Below are 23,022 nucleotides of genomic sequence, written 5' to 3'. Positions count from 1 at the left end.
CACCACTCCTACAGACTATCACGTCTCTGGATGGTTGCTGATACTAACGCAGTGAAATGGCTGTATAAGTGGCTGTTGCACTGTATTGCTTAGGAAATAGTTTTAAAATATTTATTTTTAACACCTGTGCATGCACAGTATAAGTGCAATTAAAAAAATACCTTTGCTCTGCAATCAGTGGACTCTGCACACAAGGAATTCAAGCCTTCGGAGATGGACTTTCCTAGGCTGGAGACACAACTCACAAACCAAACTCAAGTGGCTGTACATGGTTCCAAGAAATGCTTGACCAGAAAAAAAGAAAGACACAGAAAGATTGTCCAGGAACAAAAGAAACTGAGAAAATAGAACAGTGTCCTACTGCCAGCCCTTAAACACCTAAGAACTCCCATCTTGACTGCAGTAGAGTCCCTACATTTCTGAGGTCAGACACCCAGGCCATATCCCCACGGGATCTGCGGGAATCTTGGATGTGAAATCCCAGTGGGTGAATCTCAGTAAATGCCATCAGCTCCAGGACAGGCAAGCTTCCTTGCTCTGCACCCGGAATAAGCCAATTATTTCTCATGTTTGCCTGAACTCAAAATCCACAAACTCCTCAAAGTGCATGGGAGCACAATGGGGAAGGAGGCAGTCATCCATGGGATTCCTGGGAAGGTGGGACCTTGTTGCAGGCCTAACTCTGCCCCTAGAGAGCAAGAGACTCACCTTCTAAATGCGGGCCTCTTTGTCTCCTGGAAGACCTCCCTAGGCGAGCATGAGGGTAAGTGCGGTAGGAGGGTTATGCTAGGCAATCAAGTTGTGGCAGGGACCACCACCTTGTGCCAGGGCAGGAACGTGAGGGACGTGTAAGCGAAAAGCACTGTCTTTTCTATCAAAGGGCTAAATGGGACAAAGGAACTTGGATGGATCTCTAAAGAGGCTGTCTGTCAAAAATCCCTCCCCAAGCCAGCATTTTTCTAAGATCAAAGTGTGTGCTCAAGGTTGCTCTGCTCAGGGTCTCATCCTGTTCTCAAAAGCTGCTCTCTATGCATAAACTGCACTTCTTTAAGCCAGCCAATCACTTAAGAATGTGAGGGCTAGCTCTGACTACTCAGGATAAGGCAGAGAGACCCTTTGTGCTAGGAACAGGTATCTACCGGGACCCTTGATGAGTGCGCCTCTCCGTCCACTGTGAAGAGGCTTCATTAGTGGGGGTTGGAAGTTACAGGTATCTGTGGTATAAGGGTAAGTATTTAGAATGCAGTCGGGAATTACGCTGATTTTGTAAAGTGATAGCATCAGCATTGTAGTTGACTAGGTTTACAGCACCACAAACAATTTCCCTTTCGCTGACTGTTTCTGAAGTCTAATAAAAGAACTATTGGGTATCACCAAGATATGAGAATCACCGTTACACCCTTAGGGTCACCATTTCATGATGATCATTGTGGGTCATAGGTGTATCATGAACTACTGGCTGTTTCTCACCCCTGGAAGCATGCACAGCACTTGAAAACTGATCCTCATGTCAGATCCAGGTTGGGACTTCCAGGTTTTATGTGCAAACTCACTGTGCCTTCAGCAATGTGGACTTGCCTCTGGGAAGCAACTAGGGACAACAGTAATAGTCTATATTACTTGGGGAGACTCTTGAGGTACCTTGACCTACAACTACAGGGTCATTTCTCATGCCTGGCATTGTTAGGTAGTCTATGGCTCTTGGGAAGCATTATCACCCCAGATGGGGTGATTTCTTTTAATATAAATATATATATCACATGCAATTTTAGAGAAGTAAATAGCAGGTCTCCTTAAGACTGTTTTTTTCAGAAATCCCTCTTCCCTCTCTTTTTTTGTATTGAATTATCTCACCTCCTGCCAGTTACCTCTCCCTCCATTTTACCTATTTCCCCTTCAAATCATTTCTGGTATTTCTTTCTGGAGTTCCTCCTGTCCTCCATTGAACCTTTTTATTTTCTTGGTTTCTGCAGTTACCCCATGTTGACTGAGCTAGGAACTTCAGTCAAAGGAGAACATACAACGTTTGTCTTTCTGGGTTTGAGTTACTTGATGCAATATTTTACAGTTCTGCACATCTACCTACATATTTCATTTTTTCACAGTTGAATAGCATTCTATACTGTCTGTGGATCACATTTTCATTATCTATTGTCAGTTGAAGGACATTTAGGTTGCTCCAATTTCCTATCTATTGTGAAAAGAGCAGCAAGGAACAAGGCTGAGCAAATACCTGTGAAATAGGGTGTCAAGTCCTTCGGGCATAAGCCAAGGAGTGGTATAACTGGATTATATGATAGCTTTATTTTTAGTTTCCTGAGAATCCTCCACAATGATTTCCATAGTGGATGCTCCAGTTTTTAATCCCACCAGCAGCAGATGAGGGTTCCCTTTCCCTCATATCCCCACCATCATTTTCTGTCAGTTATTCTCTTGATCTTTTGCCATTCTGCATGGAGTAAGATGAAATCTCACGTTGTTTTCATTTGCATTCCCTAACTGCAAAAGACGGTGTACACTTTTTGAAACATTTCTCAGCTCTTTGTTCTTCATTTGAGAACTATCTGTTCAGGTTCAAAACCCTCTTTTTTCTTTTGAATGGGTGATTTGCTTTTTGCTCTTTTGACTCCTTGTTTTTTAGTTATCTGTGTATTCAGTATATTAATCCTTTGTTCAGACATATTTCTTAAAGGGAAACGAGCGCAGGCCTGTTCCCAGCCCACGCAGGGGACACAGCCCGCAGGGGTGACAGATGGAGGGAGGAAAAGCAGAACAGCCAGAGTGTGATGAAAGTGACCAGAGTAAGTATAAGGGAGACCCAGGTTTCCCGGGAGCTCAGGGCAGGCTTTCCCAGACAAGGACCTCAGTCAGAGTCTGAATCTCAAAGCTGTTATCTTGTGCAGAGGCGGCAGCAGACATGAACAAAGACTGGACAGTCGCAGAGGAATGAGCAGATGGCAAACACTGTACAGGCCAAATTTTAGACAGCAGGACAGGCAAGGCCAGACTGAAGGCTGAGGCTAGAGAGGAAAGGCAGCTATCACTATAAGGCTCCGGTTTCCACCGAATTCCGGGGGAACACAGTATCTGTTCTGCACCCAAGTCTCACAAACGCACATATCCTCTGTCAGGCTTTATCTTCCCTAGAGTGTTGAACAATGTGCTATCCACTTCTCCCCCCGGTCTCTTCCTTGTATAACATCTACTCCAGGGCAACCGGGATTGTGGTATGGGCCACTGATCACAAAAACCGGGGAGGGAGAACTTGAATTCTTACTCACTACTGGTGGGGTGAATTGGCACAGCCACTGTGGAAATCACTGTGGAGGCTGCTCAGAAACTAGACAAGGAACACATGTCTGATCTAGCTATGCCATCCCTGAGTACACATCCAAAGGACCCAAAAATTAGTCTACCACAGACACACTCTTCCATCTGTGTCACCGCTGCTCTGTTCACAACAGCAAAGACATGGACTCACTCTGTATGCCCATCAATAGATATAAGGATAAGGAGAACTCAGTGCATCTACCCAACAGAATTTCTTTTCGGATGTAAAGAAGAACGAATCTATGTCCTTTGCAAGGAAAGAGATGGAACTACACGGCGTGTTAAGTGAAAAAAAAAAGACCAGACTTTACGCATTAGTTACTTTTCTATTGCTTTGACACAACACCATGACCAGGGCAACTTACAGAAGGCAGAGTTTACATTTTGGGCTTACTGTTCCAGGGGATAAATGTCCATCACCACCATAGCGGGGGAAATGTGGCAGCAACTGCGAATGGAAGCTGGAGCGGCAAGCTATGAACTCAAAATTCTAAACCACAAGCAAGAAGCAGAGAGGAGGACATCCTGGGGATGGTGCATGGCTTTGAAACCTCACAGGCTGTCCCCAGTGACACCCTGCCTCCAGGAAGGTTATACCTCCTAAGCCTCCCCAAACAGCACCGCCAACCAGGAATCAAGTGCCGAACCACCTGAGACTATGAGAATTGTCTCATTCAAACCACCACACTTGGAAGGACAAGACCAACACAGTGTGTTTTCCCTAAAGTGCGGGGTGATTATACATATGAATAAAGGAAAAGGGAGTGTCTCTGGGGAAGGGAGCACCAGTGGGGGTTGGGAGGGGACCAGAGGGCGAGAGGAGAGGGATAAGATGGAGGCGCATTGCACACGTGTGAAAACGGTGAACCTTGTTGTTGCTTCGTACAAATAAAGCACGCTGGTAGAAACCTTACATACAGACGGTTACCCTTACTGTAGCAAGAACGACGGTTAAAAGAGAAAAAAGCCAACCATAGCACCACTGATTATAGATTCATGTGCCTCTGAGTCACTTGACCTTTTGGTCTTGGTAACAGACTTTCTTCTTTAAATTTATTGCCATATATTTGTCTGTTTAAACAACTTCCCATGTCCCACTTATCTCTTGTTCACCTGTGTTGTTTGGGTTGATGGTGGGAGTGGCACCCAGTCCTCTCCCGCCTCCTGTAATGAGCGGTAACTACTAACGAAGCACTTCACCGGCGCCGGGCTTTGAACCCAGCTCCTTGTGCTGAGCTGTCTTTTTCCGTTCCAACAAGAAGCACTGTGTTCACCCTCCAACTCTACAAAACGCCTGAGGTCACCCACTGGGGCGGGAGTAGCCAAGAGCTGGAAGCAGGAGACAGATGGAAGCTGCTTCCTCTGAGCATCCGTGGCCTGTGTCAACCTTTCCCTCGCCCGGCACTGACAGGAGCTCAGGGGTACACAGCTCCACCTCTGGCAGAAGATGCAACTAATCCATATTGTCACTGCTCTCATTCACAGAACGCCTTACATAGCAGCAGAACACCGAGGCAGAAGGTTTATGCACAATGGAACACAAACCTCAACAGATGTCACAGGACCCCAGTGGTTCAAAGAACGTTGTGTGACCACTGTGCAATGAAATTAGAAATTAAAACCAGAAAGATGCCTGGAATCACCTGAAATATTTGGAAAATGAAGGTAACAATCCAAATATTCAAGGGTCAAAAACAGAAACAAGTAGAAGGAACTTTGTGACTATGATGAAAGAAAAACAAAACTATATAAGGAGTTCTGATAGAAGGAAACTCAGGAGAATACTGTGAGGCTGGACCCTAGATTAGAAAGGGGATCAAATTAATAACATCAACCTCCCTCCTAATAAACTAGAAAAAACCCAATTAACTCAAAAGTAAAAGGAAGAGTTACAACAGTTCAAGAACTGTGAGCCAGAAAACTGATGTAACACAATTCCACCCTTTCAAGCTCCAGCCTGAACTTTGTGTTCTCAAACAATATCAAGGCAGTTCTGATACAATGCCAGGCTGTGCCCAGTTGGACTAATTCTCCTTTAAAATGCCCTGGACATGGCAATGTTCTAGTTCATCGGGCTGTGTGAATAACTAGAGCTTCACACGTCACAGCAGGATCGCCACACATACGCAAGGGTACCAGTCTTGCAGCAAGAGGCTCTGCAAGGTACCGCGAACCAGATGTTAGCTCCACGATGACAGGATGCCCTCAGAAGAAGAGACAGAGCTGGGGACGGGACAAAGCGTCATCTGGAGCAGCTGTCTGAGGACTCTCTGCTGGCGGCTCTCAGAAACCGTGCTCAAGGGGAAGCCGCAACAGCGCGGGTCTGGGCAGGGTGGACCGTGAGACACCTGCCACTCTGAGCCGGCTGGCAGAGGCCAGTGATTACCTATATTCTCCGTCGCAGACTTGATTATGCCACTTAAAGACAGAAGCCCGCAGGGGTCTCTCCCAGTGTCTGTTGGGAAGCGGGAGAAATGCCCGTCGTCTGAGATTGAAGCCCTTCTCACTCGAAACGCACGAATCCAGATGTAGCAATTTTCTCGGTCCCTCAAGTAGTAATGAATAAACATAAGAAACAAATCATTCTTATTCTATGAACCGAACTGATTATTCAAATGAGGTCCAAGCATTTATATTTAGGATTCTATTTAGGCACACAAGATTATATTTAGGAATATATGACTTGAGTAATTTACCAAATCACACTTTCAAGAAACGCTAAATTGCTTATACAGTAAAGTTTCATTATACATTTCCAATAAGGAAAGTATACATCCTAGCCCAAATTATTAATTAACTGAACTTCTGGGTGACACTAATGTAGCCCTGTCTTACACAGAGGTCATTTAAACAAGAGAGATTGAGAGTGGGTCCTAACTGCTCAGGAATGGGTGAAGAACCATTCCCCCAAACAGAAGGAATACTCCAGAAGGTTAACCTGCTACAAAACACAGGGGAGACTTAACCTGGTAGCTTTGAGATGTCTAATTAGTCTCTCGGGAGATGACAGGTAAAATTTCTCCACCAGATTTGTTCTCCACCTCCCTTATGCATTTGAATTAAATTTGTGGGAGAGTCAGTTAACTAACTCTACAGTAATAGCTCTCACTTCAAGCACAGCAATTAAGAATGTCTGTTTCCTCTCCTCCTACATCTGTTCTGAGACTGGAGTGAATACATTTACATTATTCTCTGGATATACAGTAATTGCTGGGAAGTTACAGCATGGCCGTTTGTACAGTAGGCTGTGGATGACAGGGAAGGTCTGTCCTAACTAAGCCCAGATGAAGCTGACAGGGTTAAAGATGAAACTCTAGTTGACCTTGGTCATGCATCTTTCAGTAGTCAGATTGTGAACCAACAGAGGGCTGAGGGACATACTTCCAACTTCCTCTTCCTTAGCAAGAAGGAAGGACACTTTGATACTTGCTCATTATTTGATGTTTAAGCAGTGTCTTCTCTTCCCTCCTCTTCACTTATTTATATTGTTTTTGACCTGGAGATCAAACCCAGGAGCCAACATACTTTGGGCAAGGGTTCTACCACTGCACCACACCTCCAGCTGCTCCTCTTTTTCTTCGGGTGTGAGAATGATAATGGCAAATGGCGGTGGTCTCCATCTGCTACCTAGACGACATTTCATAATCTGAGAGTTCTTTGTAAAGCCTTCCCTATACATCTCAGATTCCCTCAAATGGTGTGCTCCCTCCTGAAGCTCTCGATGTGGTGCGATAGAACATGGCAGGAGAGACCAGTTCAAGAGTGGGTCAGAAATGCTCTCTGTTTCCCAAGGCTAACACACTCATCTCACTGAGAGCTCACGTCAGTGGCCAATGGGTCTGAGACATTTACTACATAACTCACAGGTTCGTTAGAAATTCTCACTGAAGGAATGACAGAGTCACATGACAAAAATTAAAAATCATATGCTTCGGAATCTAAAACCTAATCTTATTTATGGAGACTTAGGGTAAAACAGTGGCTAGCAGAGGCTGGGGGAGGATTGCAGCTATGAGGGTGGCCACCAGGAACTCAGTGAGAGGCAGTAAGAGGTTGCTGTGGCACTGCCCATGTCGATAAGCACAGAGATCAAAGTTGTGTTGTGCATCTCAGAAATGCACAAGAAAGGGTTTCAGTGTTTTCAACACAAGAACTCATCAATGTCTGGGTAGAGATGCATAATTGACAGGGGCATCAAAAAGGTCATACATATATCAAAACACTCATAAATAAGGAAACCGTTGGTGTCAGGCAGGGGATACTGATGTACCTCCCGTATTCCCTGGGTTACCACAACAACATATCCTATTCTTCACTCTCCACTCAGCTGCCTTCAAAACTACATTCAGAAGATACAACACATTTGGGAAAGCATACTTCAGAAAAGCTAGAGCCCATAGAAGAGGAACACAGCAGTGAACTGTCTCTCCCTGCACCTGCCCAAGAGAAGATCTAAATTAAACGTACCTGTGGTCATTTCCACCAGTTGCCTATGACATCGCATCATGTGACAAAACATAACAGCATTTTCCTCAACATGATTGTAATGGCATTGGCTCTATAGACATCACTGTGGATTTTTTTCTTATCTAACAATCCATACTCCAAGACAAGGTCCAACTTCTTTAAATTCTTATGATGTGTTTACCGCATTCATTTCCTTCTTTCACACAATTATAGTGTCAGAAAGTTTATCTTCCTGTAGCCCTTCAAAATCTACTCTTCAGGCAACGGCATTCTATGTGATCTTAGACTGATGGGGCATGACGTTAGCCTTTACTTAAAATGATGGATGGTTACAAAGAAACTAAAACAGATCCATCCATAACATAGAATTCAATGGAGAGAATCAGTATGAGCTACAGATATAAACGCAATGATCATAACTTGTGCCAAGGAAAGTAATTAAAAGACTCAGCAGCATAAGCAGATCTACATTCATCTCTTCGTCCCTGACAACAATGCTGGAGAGAGCTTAGCAGGTAGACAGTGCTGGGTGCTGGAGTCGTAGATGGAACAGAGAGTAGGGGAGACAGAGAGAAGGGGGAAGAGGGAAAGAGGGGGAGGGAGGGAGAGAGAAAGAGAGAGAGAGTGCACAGTGTATCTGTACTTTGGAAGTGCAACTGTCCTTGAAAAAGAACACACCGGTTTTCAGCTATGAACTGTAGAAAGTGTGTGATAATGCTATAGGGAGAGCATCATGGTAATACTGCATCCTGCCACCCTCGGGGAGATCTGGGAAAACCATCAACTATGTTTCAAAGATGAATGCTATGAAAAGCCCATGGGGAGAGACTCTTGATCCACTCCACTGGGGAGGTAAAGAAGGGTGGTGATCTGAGGGAAGGATCCTCAAGGAGGAAGGATCAGGCATCGGAGGAAGCGCGATCGAATGGGCTCAGTGCAGAAGCAGGAGTACTCCCCTAGAGAAGCAGCAGCAGCTGAATCCAAAGGGCCAGTGTCCCTGAACAAGCTACACAGATTGCAGTAGAAGGGCAGAGGCAGGCAGGGAGCAGGTAAGGGCATAGTTTTCATGTAGTTCCCAAGCTCTTAGACTTCATCCGAGAAGCAGAGTAGAATTTTCAAGACCTCCCAATCCAGCAAGTTTAATTTACTTGGTGGCAATGCCTGCATCTTCTCTCCAGAGCTACTTGGGGGATCCTGCCACCTCCTTCACCAGCAGCACAATGTAAGCAAGGGCAGACCTGTGTTGTTCTCCAGTTTGCATGGTGGAAATCCGTGCAGAGAGCTGGGGGTTGGGGGTGGGGCATTAAAAGGGAAGTGAGCAAGTCAGCTGAGTACTCCATTAAGCTAACGGCACACCTGTCTACAGTATCTCAGCTGAGCATCCATTTGCTGTACCGTGACAGGGTATGGCAATGGTCACCACAGTCCACTATGCTTCGGTAGAGTCATGACCACGGAAAAGCAATTCCGGTTTTTATGAGAAACTGCCCTCTGAAGCAGAGGCCCCTCTGAGCCAGAAAGATGATATGCAGCATCTTCCCCCAGAGAGCTGATCTTAGGCAGTTAACTCCACTCTGGCCGGGTACCAGCAAGCTGCTAGAGTTGGCCAATCAGGAGCTGCACAGTATTCCTCTGAGAAAGGAAGGTGCACCCAATGGCATTTGATGGAGAAGGGCCTTTTCATGGGACACTGGGCTGCCCCAAGACCCAAGGGACAGCAACAGTAGGGTTTCAGACTCTGAAACCACAGAGCAACACCTTGCCTTGCAACTCTTCGACTCACTCTTCTATGAAATCCCTTTCACTCCCAGACCACAGGGCAATTCACAGCTCTTTATGGACACAGCAGAAAGCCTTCCATAACCCATAACCTCTTTCTGTGGTTCCAGTTTCCTGGGGTCAGCCACAATCCAAAGTCAGGCGAGCACAGCACAGTAAGGTATTTTGAGAGTGTGTTTACATAATGCGTATCACAATACGTTGTTAAGCTTTGGCCATTTGCTATTGCTGTAAATGTCTTACACTGCCTTATTAATTAAACCTTACTTACCACAGGTTAGGTCCTCTGTGGGACAAGATATGGTGAACGCTTTCAGGAATCCATTGAGGGTCTTTAACAATAACTCACACGGATAAGAAGGGCACTGTTATAAACTGCCGAGGTATGAACAGGACTTGTCTGTGGCACAGATAGGACTCCTTTTTCCCATTCAAGCACACTATGGGATTATGGGGCAGCTGTGAGTGTGTGAGTGTGTGTGTGTGTGTGTGAGTGTGTGTGTGTGTGTGCTTGAACAGGCCTCCATCAAACTGTCTATGAACAGTAAATGACAACTGACCTTTCAGGAGGGCCATAGACATCTGGCTGGGAAGCTGAGCATGCCCACTTCCTGCAAAAAAAAATCCTCAACCCAGAAAACATGTTACCAAGATGGAAAGCATCAGCTGGCCTGAACTTTCCCAGAACTTCAAGTTCGTCTTTGGTCTAACCAACACTGAGGAAGTCAGCAACATTTAAAAACCATCTCTTTCCATAGGATCCCAAAATGTATCGTGTTCGTCACTACTGACTTTTCAAATAGTGATAATAAGATGATGGGTTGAAAACTGAATGCATGAAACTTGTGCAATGGTAACTGCACCTAGTAATTAGATGCAGTTTATGCTGCAGAGCTTTCTATTGTTTGGAAATTTCATATATGCATATGTGTTAGTATCAAATTCATGCCCATCTCCCTTCCAATTCTTCTCACATCCCACAGTCACTTATCACTTTCTATGCTCTATTTTAAACTACTAAGTTCCACTCAGTACTGCCAGGATATGCATTGGTACAAGGCCATCTAGTAGAGTATGCTAAAGCTTTTATAGACTACACTCCCAAAGAAAATTGACTCTCCTGGCTGCAGTGTTAGCCAGCAATTTCCTATAACTCCTCAGCCAGGAGTGGAACAATGCACCCCTCTCTCATTCATGCCGGGATTTTGGCTGTCTTGTCTGCACGCAGGACTTCTGCATGAAGGCATGGCTGCTGTGAGTTCATGTGTGCACTGACCTTATCCTATCTCAGTCATCCACTGTCCTTAGCTCATAAATTCTTCCCATTCCCTCTTCTGAGACGATCCCTGCGCCTTGGGGGAGGGGTGTGACACAAGCGTCCCACTGAGAGATGAGCACACCTCACTCTTTTATTCTGTGTACATCGACTGGTAGTTCCTCTGTTAACTGATAATTACTGAAAAAAGAAACCTTCTCTAATGAGTGTCAGACACACGCTAATCTATGGATATCAGACGAGTTATTTATAGAGCAGTTTATTGCTATGTTGAATTAGCAGAATAATAGTGCTGTACTCTCCCCTAAGCTCTCTTGGCCACAGGTTCTCTTTTAGGGTCTATGGCTGTCTTAGTTACTTTTCTATTGCTGTGTTAAAACACCATGACTAAAACAATTCATAAAATAAACTGCTAATATGGTTTCAGAGGGTTAGAGCACACAATGGTAGATCAAAGGAACAAGTGAGAGCTTACATCTTGATCCACAATCCAAAAGCGTGTGCTCAAATATGGCATGAGTCTTTTAAATTTCAAGCCTGTCCCAAGTGGCACACTTTCCAGGAAGGCCACACCTTCCACAAGACCAAGTATTCAAACATATGAGCCTATAGGCACCATAATGACATATCCAGTAGCCAGTCATAGGCTTTAGGTCCAGTTATAGGCACCAGGCATGAACTCCAAAATGTTTTAAATTTAATTTAAAGTTAAAAAAAAAGAAAACCTTCAGCTTAGCTTTAAGTCCCATCAGAACGTTGTTGGTTACTACACAATGCTTGTTCTGCTAATGCACAAGCGGCCGTGTCCCGCCAGGCGGTCATTACTGTGGTTCCCAGGCTTCAAATATGGTTAAGGGAAGTTCCAGCTCTCTGAATCCTGGCCAGTGGGGAAGAAGCTTCTTGGTGTGTACCACCTTGATCTCTCCACTCTCTATGACTGACGTGCATGGTGTCTGAAGCAATGGTTTTACCATCGAGCTCTGAAGGGTAACCAAGAGCAACGTCGGTATCTTATAACGCATGGAGGAGGGTCTACAGATGAACAAATGGAAAAGAAATATCCCATATCTGGCAACAGGCTTTTTACTTGATAGCTTATGGTGTCTGGGAGATGCAGTAGCCTAGTCATAGGGCAAAACCATTTAATCTCCTTTTATGTGTGTATACATTTAGGAAGTGACCTTAGCAGTAGATTTCTATAGGGCATTTTCAGATGTCTTGGAGTTTCTGATACTTCTCCCCACTCCCTTCTCCACACAATTCCTAGTTCATTCATTCTCCTGCCCCCGTTATACTAAACCTGCATTCTAGCCCTCCCCCTTTAAATCCGTCCTCCGCATGGTCACTTACCAGTGTCCCGACTTGTGTGGTTGCTCCAATTTAACATACTGATCTACAGATTCAAAGTTGCCATGGCATATAAAAGACAATATGAGGTATTTGTCTTTTCTGAATCTGTATCTGAATAATCCATTATATAAACACACAGGCATCCCATTACTTATCAATTGCTGGACATCGAGGCTGCTTTTCTTCCCTGGCTATTATGAATAGAGGATCAGTGAATATGGATGGATGATCATGCCATTACTGTAGGAGCACACAGAGTACTTTGAGTATAAACCCAAGGGTGACACAGCTGGATCGTATGGTAGATCTAGTTTTCCATCCTTTGGCCAAACCTCCACGAATATTTCCACAGTGGTTGTACCAGTTTGTAGTTACACCAACAGTGAATAAGTGTTTCCATTTCCTACAGCCATGTCAGCCAGCATTGGTTGTCATTTTCTTTTATTGTGGTGATATATTATGATTTATTAAAACTTGCCTGACTATTCAGAAAGCAAAATCAGCCACAAGCCATAGAAGCCAGGCATACCTTTAATCCCAGCATCCAGAAACTAGCAGGTGGTATTACAGACCTCTTCTCAGGAGTAAGAGGTAGAGGGATCTCTGTGAGTCCAAGGCCACCCAGATCTACACAAGACAGATCCAGTCCTAAAGAGAAACAGCTCACATAAAGATGATCTCAGAACTTGGGATCACACGCCATTAATCCCAGATTAGGGAGGTATGTAAGACAGGAATAAAGTCTCAGTGTCAGGCATTTATTCTCCAATAACACTGAGAATAGGAGGAATTCATTCTCCAGCCACACTGAGAAAAGGAAGACATTCAGTCTCAGGTGTCTCCAGTCACGAAGAGGAGAGGCAGCAGGGTCGGCCCATTCAGCCTGAGGTAAAGGTCAAAGCTAGGTACCAGCTGCTTTGCTTTTTCTAATCTTCAGCTTGAAGTTTGAGCCCCAATATCTGGGGACTCTAGGTCTTTTATTTTTCCTGCTGTATTTTATTTTGTTTATCTCTAGATGTTCTGACCGCAGTCAACGGAAGACCTATTATTAAGGCTGGATAGAAGTTGGCAGAGAGTGGCACCTCTCATCATTACATACAAAGAGAAAGGAGGCATGGGAATTTGGCATGGCTTCTCCAGTATCACAGGGGGTACACACTTCTTAATTCTTCACTAACCACAAGGATTTTTGAAGTCTCGTGCTAGCTGGAACGGAGGTAACTCTAGATCCTGATACAAATCAACTTCAGTCCTGAACTTGGAAAGCTGGAGGGTGAAGGCCACATGAAAGGTGACAAGCTGATAGAGAGCCCAGTAGAAAGAGCTCTGAGAAACGTCATAAAGGAGAACCAGTAAATCAGATCGCACCAATACTAAAACCCTCCCTGTGGAAGAGCCCAAGAGAGAGACAAGCCGCAGATCTGACAGTGAACAAGCAAGGAGCTCTCAACCTCAGCAGCTAAAAGGCCAAATAGAGCCCTGACAACCCAACCTGTAGGAGAGGGAATAGCATGGGTACCCACTTCCGAGAAGGGAATGCACTGGTGTGCTTAACACGTGCAGCGCAAGCTCAGTAGACCAACTGTAAATAAAACCACAGGGACACGACAGGGAATACAGACCCGCAGTCAGCAGACCCGTGTCATTATCTTGTGTCTGCTACCACTCACTCACAGCTGGGACGGATAAAGCAGACCTTACTGCACCGCCGGCAACTCTAAATCCGCAATTCCTGAGTACGGAAATTCTAAGGCACACGTTGTCAGAAGCACCCTTTATGTTGAAATAACCAGTGGCACTCACTTCCGATGTCCGGCCTCAGCTTCTTGTCGTATTCCCTCAGCAGTTTGTTGAGAATCAGCGTCACGTCAGTGTCTTGTGACCTGGGCGCCAAGACCCACTTCTGGTTCGACGGAGAGTCTTCATTCTCATCCTCTTCCACCCTCCTAGACCTGCGGTTGTAACATAACGCGACACGTGAGTTGCAACCGTTCCAGAAAACTCCTTTGATTTGCTCATTCTAAGTGCTACTAAAAGAGGCGGGGAGTCCTCAGTATCTTTCGGCTAGCCGTCCGTGTCACCTGTAAAGCTAAAACAAGTACAATGCAAACTAGGAGCCATCCCATAGGAGTAATGCAATTACTGTTGACAGAACAGTCCTGCCCAAGTTAAACTAGAGACGGGGCAATGGGAGAATTGATGCCAAACTGCCCAACAGGAGTTAGGTACCCTCTAACCTGCCAAAACCGGACACACTTCAGAGTACTTAGCAGTGTTGTTTCCAAGTTCCACCAACAACACCGTGGAAGGAGAGAGCGGCTTTTACAGAACAGACCCATTGAAAACACCTGACTCTGGTTGTGCCTTCTGTGTGGCCTGGGCTTTTGGAGACTACTTGTGGGTATTCGAGGTGGCCTAATTTGCTGGCACTCAGCATGGGGGACAGCCAGATATGTTAGTTGAGTGCAGAATGTCCTCTGGCAATTTACACACCTTGCTCACTCAATCTGCCTCATCTCTTTCTCAGCAGGCTTTAGGAATTAAATGTTTTCTAGTATGTCTTCAACACTCCGAGCTTTTAAGTGAATCCCAGTGTGGACCTGGGCATTTCTGACCTTCTGTCCAGCTCTACTAATCGCCGCAGCCCTTTCTGCAGAGTGGTCCATGCTTGCAGGAGCTCAAATGAGGAGAAACCTCGAGACAACAGCAGGTTTTCTCTGTGAGTGAGGCCCACCCAGTCACAGGACCTGGGGCTTGGGAAGGAAAGCATCTCTTTCTTCCTTAACAAAGTTATCTCCTCTCCTGCGGGATTGCCGCTGAGTCTGAGAAGAGCTTAAGAAACAAAACCCCTGTCCTCGTTTGTCTATGCGTGTGCCCGGATGCCACTTTCCTAAAGGAGAGCGTGAGGGGACGCGCTTAAAGGGACTTGTCCCGACTGGGTACAAGCTCGTTTCTGTTCTGGCTCCCAGACAGAAGTCCATGGACAGCAGCTGCATACGAAGGTGCCTGGCCTCGGGCATGTTAGTTTCCTGAAGCTAACAGGGAATCCGTGAAAAGTATAGTGACTGTGAATTCACTCCTTCGTCTTCAATCAAATTTGAGGCACTTATAAATGTGTATGTACATGTCGGCTCCTATTTGCATCAGTCGTGTGTGTGTGTGTGTGTGTGTGTGTGTGTGTGTGTGTGTGTGTGTGTGTGTGTGTGTGTGAGATGTTGATAATGAGACTTCTGGAATCACATTTGCAGTTAAGCTTTTCCAAGACGGATCTGTAAGTGAACTTTTTCGCAAATACCTCACTGTCTAGAGGATTAAAACAATCTGTCCACAACTGGTGCGGATATTACTTAAGCTCAGCATTCACCACAAAGAGGGACTTAGGACTTTCGGCATCTCCACCCAGTAAGGGGAGTGCACCTCACTACCTGTGAAACTGCATTTGTACAGAGGACGTTATAGAATTTTTAGGTGTTCAAGTAGTTTATGTAGCTGGAAGCTGTGTCAGCAATGCTAACAGCATCCCCTTACACATGCAAAATGAAGGAAGAATAATTTTTAAAAAAAGCATGAATCACTTGGACAGCAGACAGCCACACACTGCCTCTAAGACCTAACAAATTATCCCAGAACAAAGGTATCTGGGGACCATGGAAATGGGTAGGTACTAATACAAATGAAAACGAGGCTTCCCCCAGGTTCCTGCCTCCCTTTCTAGTCTTCCCCTGACTCCTTTAGCCCTGCCCGTCTGCACGACCACTGCAGAAGCAGGAGGTCTACAGCCCCATGGTCCTCGCTGGCCCAACAGTCATGTGTGCATAGGCAGCACACTCGCCTCTCTGTGTTTACTTCTATACTCCCAGCACAGGCACAGAAAAGCTGGCTTCTTCAAGGGCAGGTATTTTAAGAGTCTCATCCTCCCTCTAGTGGTGAGACGACTTATCTGAAATTGCATAAGCTTCTTCCTGATGGGCAGGTCAGGCGCGGGAGTGCTGGCAGGCATAAGGGCCGGGAAAACAGGCATGTCTCTCCCTACGTGCAACCAGCTATGAAGTTGGCAGAGGCCGCCTTAGAGGTCCTTGCTCCTCGGCTGCCAGAACTCTGCTTCTCTCAGTCCGGAAGATGAACCCTTGCCCTATACCGTGCCCTGAGGAAAACCCATCTCACCTCAGAGGACCCAACTAGCAGATGGATGGAATAGAATTTCCTTTCTCTTCACAATTCTGCATGGGTTATATATAACCTTCAAGCACGCCGTTGCTTGGATTGCTGAATCCTAAACAGCGTTGCTGCAATTAGCTTTTCCTTAAAAATAAAGCAAACGCATGCTCAATCCCCCAGATAGTGCCTCCAGCCCTTTAAACCTTCTCTTTGTCAGAATGACAGAAACAACATTCAAGGGAGTTTTCAACTTTAAAACGAACTCCTGAACTTCAAAAGCCAGTCAACAACTTCAGAATATTCAAGTGGTGCACCACATTTTTTTCCTGTGCAATAAGCTTGGCCATGGCTGTCAGGGGTGGGGGAGGTACTCCCATTGCAGATCCACAAGCAATCCTGTCAGAGCCTACCTAGGGAGGAGCATCCATACCAGCAAGGCACCGTTAATGCTGAGGAGGATTCTCGCAGAACCGTAATAGACTGAAAGACGGATGGGCCATTTCAATTATTTTACATGTTTGCAACACCCATTAAAAAATAAACACCCTTTCAAAAGTGAGACATATAGCAATAAAGTAAGCACAAAAAATGGGTTCTTTTTAAACTGATATGCAATCATAATCACCAAGACTAAAAGCCCTGATAGAGAACATATTAACATCAGTACATGTACCTTCGCTGAAAAGGTAAGATGAGGACTCCCAAGAGATTGTCGTGTTTGGAAATCTGCAGAAACCAGACTGCTCCACCTTCCCCGGGAGCACACCAAAGGATGAGGGAAACTGGCACCTCTCCTTGCAGAACTGTAACTACCTATACATCTACACAATTGATAGAACCCTGAATCGCGGGCCAGGTTTTGAGTGGGCGGCTATAGGAGGGGACTCGCTGATGTGACTGCAACCTCACTGATGCTTCTGGTGGTGTCTGCTCTACACTGAGGTCCTGCCAGACGCCATCCCCTTTAAAACACACTTCTACATTGCATTTCCTAGCTCCCCCTTTGGACAAGAAGAAACTTTGGTGGCGAGGTCTCCCCTTCCTGAATGAACGGTCAAGTCTGGAACATCAATTCAGCAAGGGCAAGTTCAGGAGGAGAGTGTCAAGGCTGTGGTCCTTAGGGAAGGGACATTGATTAGCTGGAGTAAGAATTTGGGAAGCCCTCCTCTCATAGTTTTGGGGGTGCTCTTAGGGTGGCTTCTAGTTCTTTGACATTTCACAAATGTGAGTGAAAACGAAAGCCTGTGATGGTGACCAGGACTGGTGACCCACAGGGGCAGCTGATTTCTAATTTGCTTTCCGATCCAGGAAATTGAGAAACTGTTAAAACCAAGTGTGTTCTGGGGACTGGATGGGGAGCCCTCTGACTCCTAGGGTGAGGATAGGGAAAGCGGTCAGAGATTCCCCAAGCCCAGGGTAGTCTGCGGACTGGAACCAGAACACCAGTCCAGAGACACGGAATTAATCCGTGTCGGCATCTTCTGGTTGCGTTTATGGCAACAGGCTTTAACCTCTCCTGTGCCACTACCCTTCTCAAGAGCCCTTGCCTGTCTGTGGAGTGCTTCTGAGTTTCTGTTAGCCGGCTGGTGCTGGTTTTGGGTATTCACAGTGAGGTAATTTCCTACAGCTTCAGGAAGAAGCTCCCATGTGAACCGCAGCATGATTCTTTTTTAGAGTCAGAGAGGTGGTGTAGGAGCTGGGGGAGATGCAGGGCTCTGCCTAACCACCTGCCCCGGGCCCCCTCCATTATAGAGTGGTTGAGAAAACAAACTCCCGGGTTTGGGGATTTCTTTCCAGTGATGGAATGGATGCAGAGTGTTAACCCATGTATATCAGAAAGCCCTTGGATAGCTGGCAAACAGAACAGATGAGGAGAAAGAGGAGGCCACTGCCTCGTCATTTTGATTTCCAAATTAAAACCACCACATCCTAAAACCACTGGGACAGTCCCCACACGCACCGGGTTGCAGAGGGCTGCGGCTGCCCTGGAGAGGGGCCTGGGGGAGACCTACAGGTGAGGTGCTGGAACCAATCCTCTCCTGCAGCCCAGTGGAGTGGACGGACGGCGCGCACCAAGAACTGGCGGCCAGCAGAAAGCACCCCCAACCCACCCCACCCCCGTCGTCGCCCTCTCGCCCCTGCCGGCCTCGGGGACCGCCTGGGAGCCACTTACCGAGCATGCAAGCCGGAGAACAGGCAGAGGAGAAGCAGCAGCTTCGCAGCCATGGCGTTCCGGGCGCGGGTCCGAGGCCTCTGCCTTGACGGGCGCGGCTTTCCCGGTCTCCTCTGGCTCAGGCGCCTAGGCTGCCACCGGCTGCAATGCCCCCTCCCCCGGGTTCGGCGGGCAGGGAGGGACAGGTGTCCGCTCCGAGCGCCGCGCCCCCGACGGTCCCGGCTCCTCCGCGGGGCGCACGCGGGATGTGTCCGCGCTCCGGGCGCTCTGGGCGAGCGGGGTAAGGGGGGCAGGAAAGGATGGGTAGGTGGCGGGGCGCCCTCCTCCTGCAGCAGGAGACCCGCGGGACGCCTGCCCACTTCCCGGACTGACTCGGGGCTCTGAGCTGGGGTGGCTGCGCTCGCTCGGAGGCGGGGCGGGAGGTCGCGGCTGCTCTAGCGGTGCCCGCCAGCGGCGGCGGGGAGGAGTTTCCCCAATTAACAGGCTTGGCAACGCCGGGCGAAGAAGGTTTGAATGGACTCGGGAGTTGGAGGTCTGGGAAAGGGGCGGGGCTGAGGAGAAGGAGAGCTTGGGGATCCCTTCCAGGAGGCGCAGAAAGGGCCGGTGTCATCCACCTATGGAGCGCCCCCCTCCGGGGAGGGGGCACTGGTAGCTTTTCTGCAGCACCCCCACTCCTGTTGCCTCTGGTGCCTTGTGCCTTCTCTTAGGGACGCCATTGCAAGTAGGTGACATGGTTTGCCAAAAGCCAATCTTCTCCAGTGCGTGGTCCTTGCTTACCCGAACTCCCTTTGGTATTCGTACATATGGCTGGGAAGTCCTACCAGTGTCCCTTTCTCTCTTAAAAAAAAAAAGAAAAGAAAAAGAGATGCTAAGACATTATCAGTAATCATCCGAAGAGAAATGGTTAATTAAGGTCAGAGAGAAGGGTCCAGCCAGAGTCAGAAAGCAAAGAACTCTCCGTTGAGTGAAACTGATGTTATTTCCGTGTTCCAAACTGAACATTGCCTATTTTCATTTGTATGATGTCTTAGAAAGCTAATCTTTCTCCATGCAAGCATTAGCTTCAACACAAACAAGAATGCTGCTTTCCTAATTTAAAAAATTGTTAGAAAATATATTTTCAACTATTATTCATAGAAACGTGACAGTTTCTTTAATCCTGACTGCTATAAGGTACTATCCTTCCCTTAGTCTGCCTTGGTGATTATGAGGGGAGCTATGCCTGCTTGCAGGAAGGAATCCATCAGGACTGGGCCTGTGGATTGTTGGCTCTCCTTCCGAGAAGGAGGGGTTGGGGGAATTCATCAGACCCTCAGCTGACTTCCAAACTCTCCTCCCAGGCCAGGCATTGGTGTTCAACTTTGCCCTCGTTGCCAATAGCCTAGGACTAGGGGAGGAGCGGGTGCCAGAAGCTTGGGGAAACCAGAGGGGAAGGAAGTGAGAAAAGAAATCTTCAAGGGCATTAGGTGAAGGTTTGGCTGTCTGGTTGTTCACCAGGAGATCCTGTCAGTAACTTCTTATCTGTCATCTGTTAAGTCCTGCGAATAAACTCCAGTTCCTTCAGGTGAACTGCGAGGGGGTGAACTTTGGTTTGTCCTTAGGATCCGGGAGGAGGGCAGCGTGCATATTTCCCCCAAGAAAAGGTTTTAGCCACCGGACAAATGAGCGTTGTCATAAAAAATGGCAGAGAGAATCAGGTGGAAGCTCTTGGGAATTCCCTCGCTTGGCTGCGGGGATTCACAGATACGGAATGTGAGCCAGCAGGAGGCCAGAGACTGTGGCTGACAGTATTGTTTTTAACTAAGAACTGTCATCATCTTCCAGCCTCCACGGGCACGTGGGCTCGCCTAGCTCACCCCAACCAGACCCTTTACTAGCATCCTTCTCTGCCCACACAGACAGTATGGATGTCTGTGTTCTTTGGCGATTCCTGACAGCCAAGCCCTTCCCTTGCTTCCTTCTTCAAGCTTCTATAAAACTCTTCTTCCATCTCTAATTTCTTGCACCATACTTGCACCGTATGATGGAACAGTTCAAAACTCAGGCAAAGAGTGGTGTGGTATTTTCTTGAGTCTCTTCACAAATGCAAGTCTTGTTTCAATTTCCTCTCTGGAAACTGGCTCCAGGATCCCTGGGAATGCTAAATCTGTCACAGAAAATGTATTAAGATTTTCATAGACCTCCCATATGGTTTAAACCATCTCTAGATTACTTATGCTGCCTACTATGTACAAATGCCATGTAAACAGTTGTTATAATTGTTGATGGGATAAGATAAATGCCTGTCTGGTACAGGTACACGTTTTTAAGACAATATTTTCTATTCAAGTTTGTTTGAACCAAAGGATACAGAACCTACACATACAGAAGGCATGTCATCACCACGGATTTTTTAAAAAATTATTCTGCAAGAAAACCAAAATTAAATGCAACAGTTCTTTTTTTTTTCATGCTCCCATTTTTGACATAGTTACAAAACAATGTCAGGCACGGTTCCATGGGAGCCCAGAGTCAGTGTGATTGAGTCCATTCAGCCTCTCACAGCATAGTTCTACCTCACAAGTAGAGTGAAGTTCCAGGCAGCTAAATGTCACCCTGGGGATTGCACGTGTCTGTATTTATTGCAACCCCTCAGTCCAACAGAAGACGCGAGACCTTTGTACAGCCCCGCGCTGGTGGAGCCAATCCTTCCCTTTCCTGCTTGGGTTTGATGTGCTATTATTATGAATGCGCGCCACCTGACCTCTTCTGAAGTGGGGAGTACTTTGCTCCACTTAACTGGGCACCATGGGCAAGCTTGACAGAGCTGGATATTTTCCTTTAGAAAGCCTCTTGGTACAGCCTGGGGGTGGGGGTGGGGATATTTTTTCCTAAATGAGTCAGGAGAGATGACATATTCGAAGCAAGCTTTCTGAACATGAGTATGAAAGCAAAATGCAAGGTTAAGAATCGTCAAAGTACCAGCTGTTAGCCTTTGATCCCCCCCCCCGCCGCCCCCGCGAGCCCTTGCCTAAGTTGGCCAGGCTGGGGTGCTTTGCAGAGCATGCGCAGTGCCTACCCTCCTTGCTTGCCAGCCTTTCTATCTTCAGCACCTGAGAAACTTAACAGCTCAATCCGGACAAGCAGAATTCACTTTCCCCTCCTAAGCGGAAGGAAAACGAATAGCAAAGCATAAAACTGGGAAGAAAAGTGGTGCCTCATCCTAGGTAGAACCCAAGGCTTGAGAGTAGATCTGCAGAACTCACAACGCGAGAATCAACAGTTCTGGCATCCAAGCAGCTACTCTGTTTGAGGAAAACCTGGACCGGGTTAGGGAGGCTTGTGGGCCTAGCTACAGCTTCTCTCAAAGCTTCTCTCGGCAGGTGGTGGGGAAGCATGAGAGGAAGCTGCTGCCTTAGCTTGGAGATCCTCTTGTGGCTTCTTGGAGAAATACCTCTCAGGATTCCCTCTGCAACTTCCAATGCCAGGGAGCAAAGACAGCTTGATATTCCAAGTACCTAGACTCTATCCTCGGCTTGTCATTGCCTGGGGCTTTCTGAGGTATTAGTTTGAAATGAAACCTCTCTTGCTCCACAAATTACACTTCTAAATTGTATTGTGAACAAATGTTCCCCTGAATCAAACATAATTAGTGAGGATGATATTAATGTGAGAAAGGGCACTAATCTTTATAGCATGTGCCTACTGCCTTTAAACACATATTTACACAGTAGGTACACAAGTACCGCCTGTCGGCCATCTACAGGACACTGTCAGTGACTATCTTCCCAGTGCCTGGGCTTCAAAGACTTACCAGTATTCAATCCTACGCAGGGGATTGGCTTGCCTGCTTTCACACCCAACATTAAACAACCAGGAAACACGTTCTAAGCAACCTCTTATATTGTACCTTGTGAGCTGTGCCCACATTGCTGTACACTCAACGCTCAGTCATGATTTTATGACTATGCATAGTACTAGTTGACCATAAGAGTACTCTATCTATCCCTTATTTACTAGGATGAAAGACAGTCCTGTGTCTATCCTCTAGAGCAAATATGTGCTCATTTATCTGGTCATTTGACTCAAACAGGATCTCCAGGACAAATGGAAGGCGTTTGTTTACTGGTAATAATAATAATTAGAAAAATTATCAGAAATGCATAAAGCAGTGTGTCCCTGGACCACCACTTTATGTCAGCTTTTAAAAAAATGTAACCTCGCTGTTCTTTGTTTATATATAATTTTACCTTTTATTGAAAATAGATGTTTTTCATACAATGAATTCTGATCACAGTTTCTCCTCTCCCAACTCATCCCAGCTCCTCCCTACACCACCCCATACTGACCCAAATTGACACACACCCTTTAGTCTGTCTCACTAGAATACAAACAGGCATCTAAAAAATATAACAAAATAAAACCAGACAAGAATAGGACAAAACAAATAAACGGAAAAAAAGAACCAACAGAGACACACACTTGCACACAGAGAGAAAACCTATTCAAA

At 46.4% G+C, this 23,022-nt stretch overlaps 1 protein-coding gene across 1 annotated transcript in view; it reads right to left on the bottom strand.

Annotated features, from left to right (window-relative positions):
* The window catches only part of Gabrg3 (gamma-aminobutyric acid type A receptor subunit gamma3), a 580,888-nt gene extending 562,185 nt beyond the window's left edge, over positions 1-18,703 (bottom strand). The window contains exons 1-2 of the mRNA XM_040733265.1: positions 18,534-18,703; positions 14,006-14,154 (exon numbers count right to left, since the gene is read on the bottom strand). Coding sequence (XP_040589199.1) covers positions 14,006-14,154; positions 18,534-18,586 — 202 coding nt within the window. The 5' untranslated portion in view covers positions 18,587-18,703. The remainder of the gene's footprint in view (positions 1-14,005; positions 14,155-18,533) is intronic.
* Between the last annotated feature and the right edge of the window lie 4,319 nt (positions 18,704-23,022).

The sequence above is a fragment of the Mesocricetus auratus genome, unplaced genomic scaffold (assembly GCF_017639785.1).
Source record: "Mesocricetus auratus isolate SY011 unplaced genomic scaffold, BCM_Maur_2.0 Super-Scaffold_100030, whole genome shotgun sequence".
NCBI lineage: Eukaryota > Metazoa > Chordata > Mammalia > Rodentia > Cricetidae > Mesocricetus > Mesocricetus auratus.
This window is presented reverse-complemented; position numbering and strand designations above follow the sequence as displayed.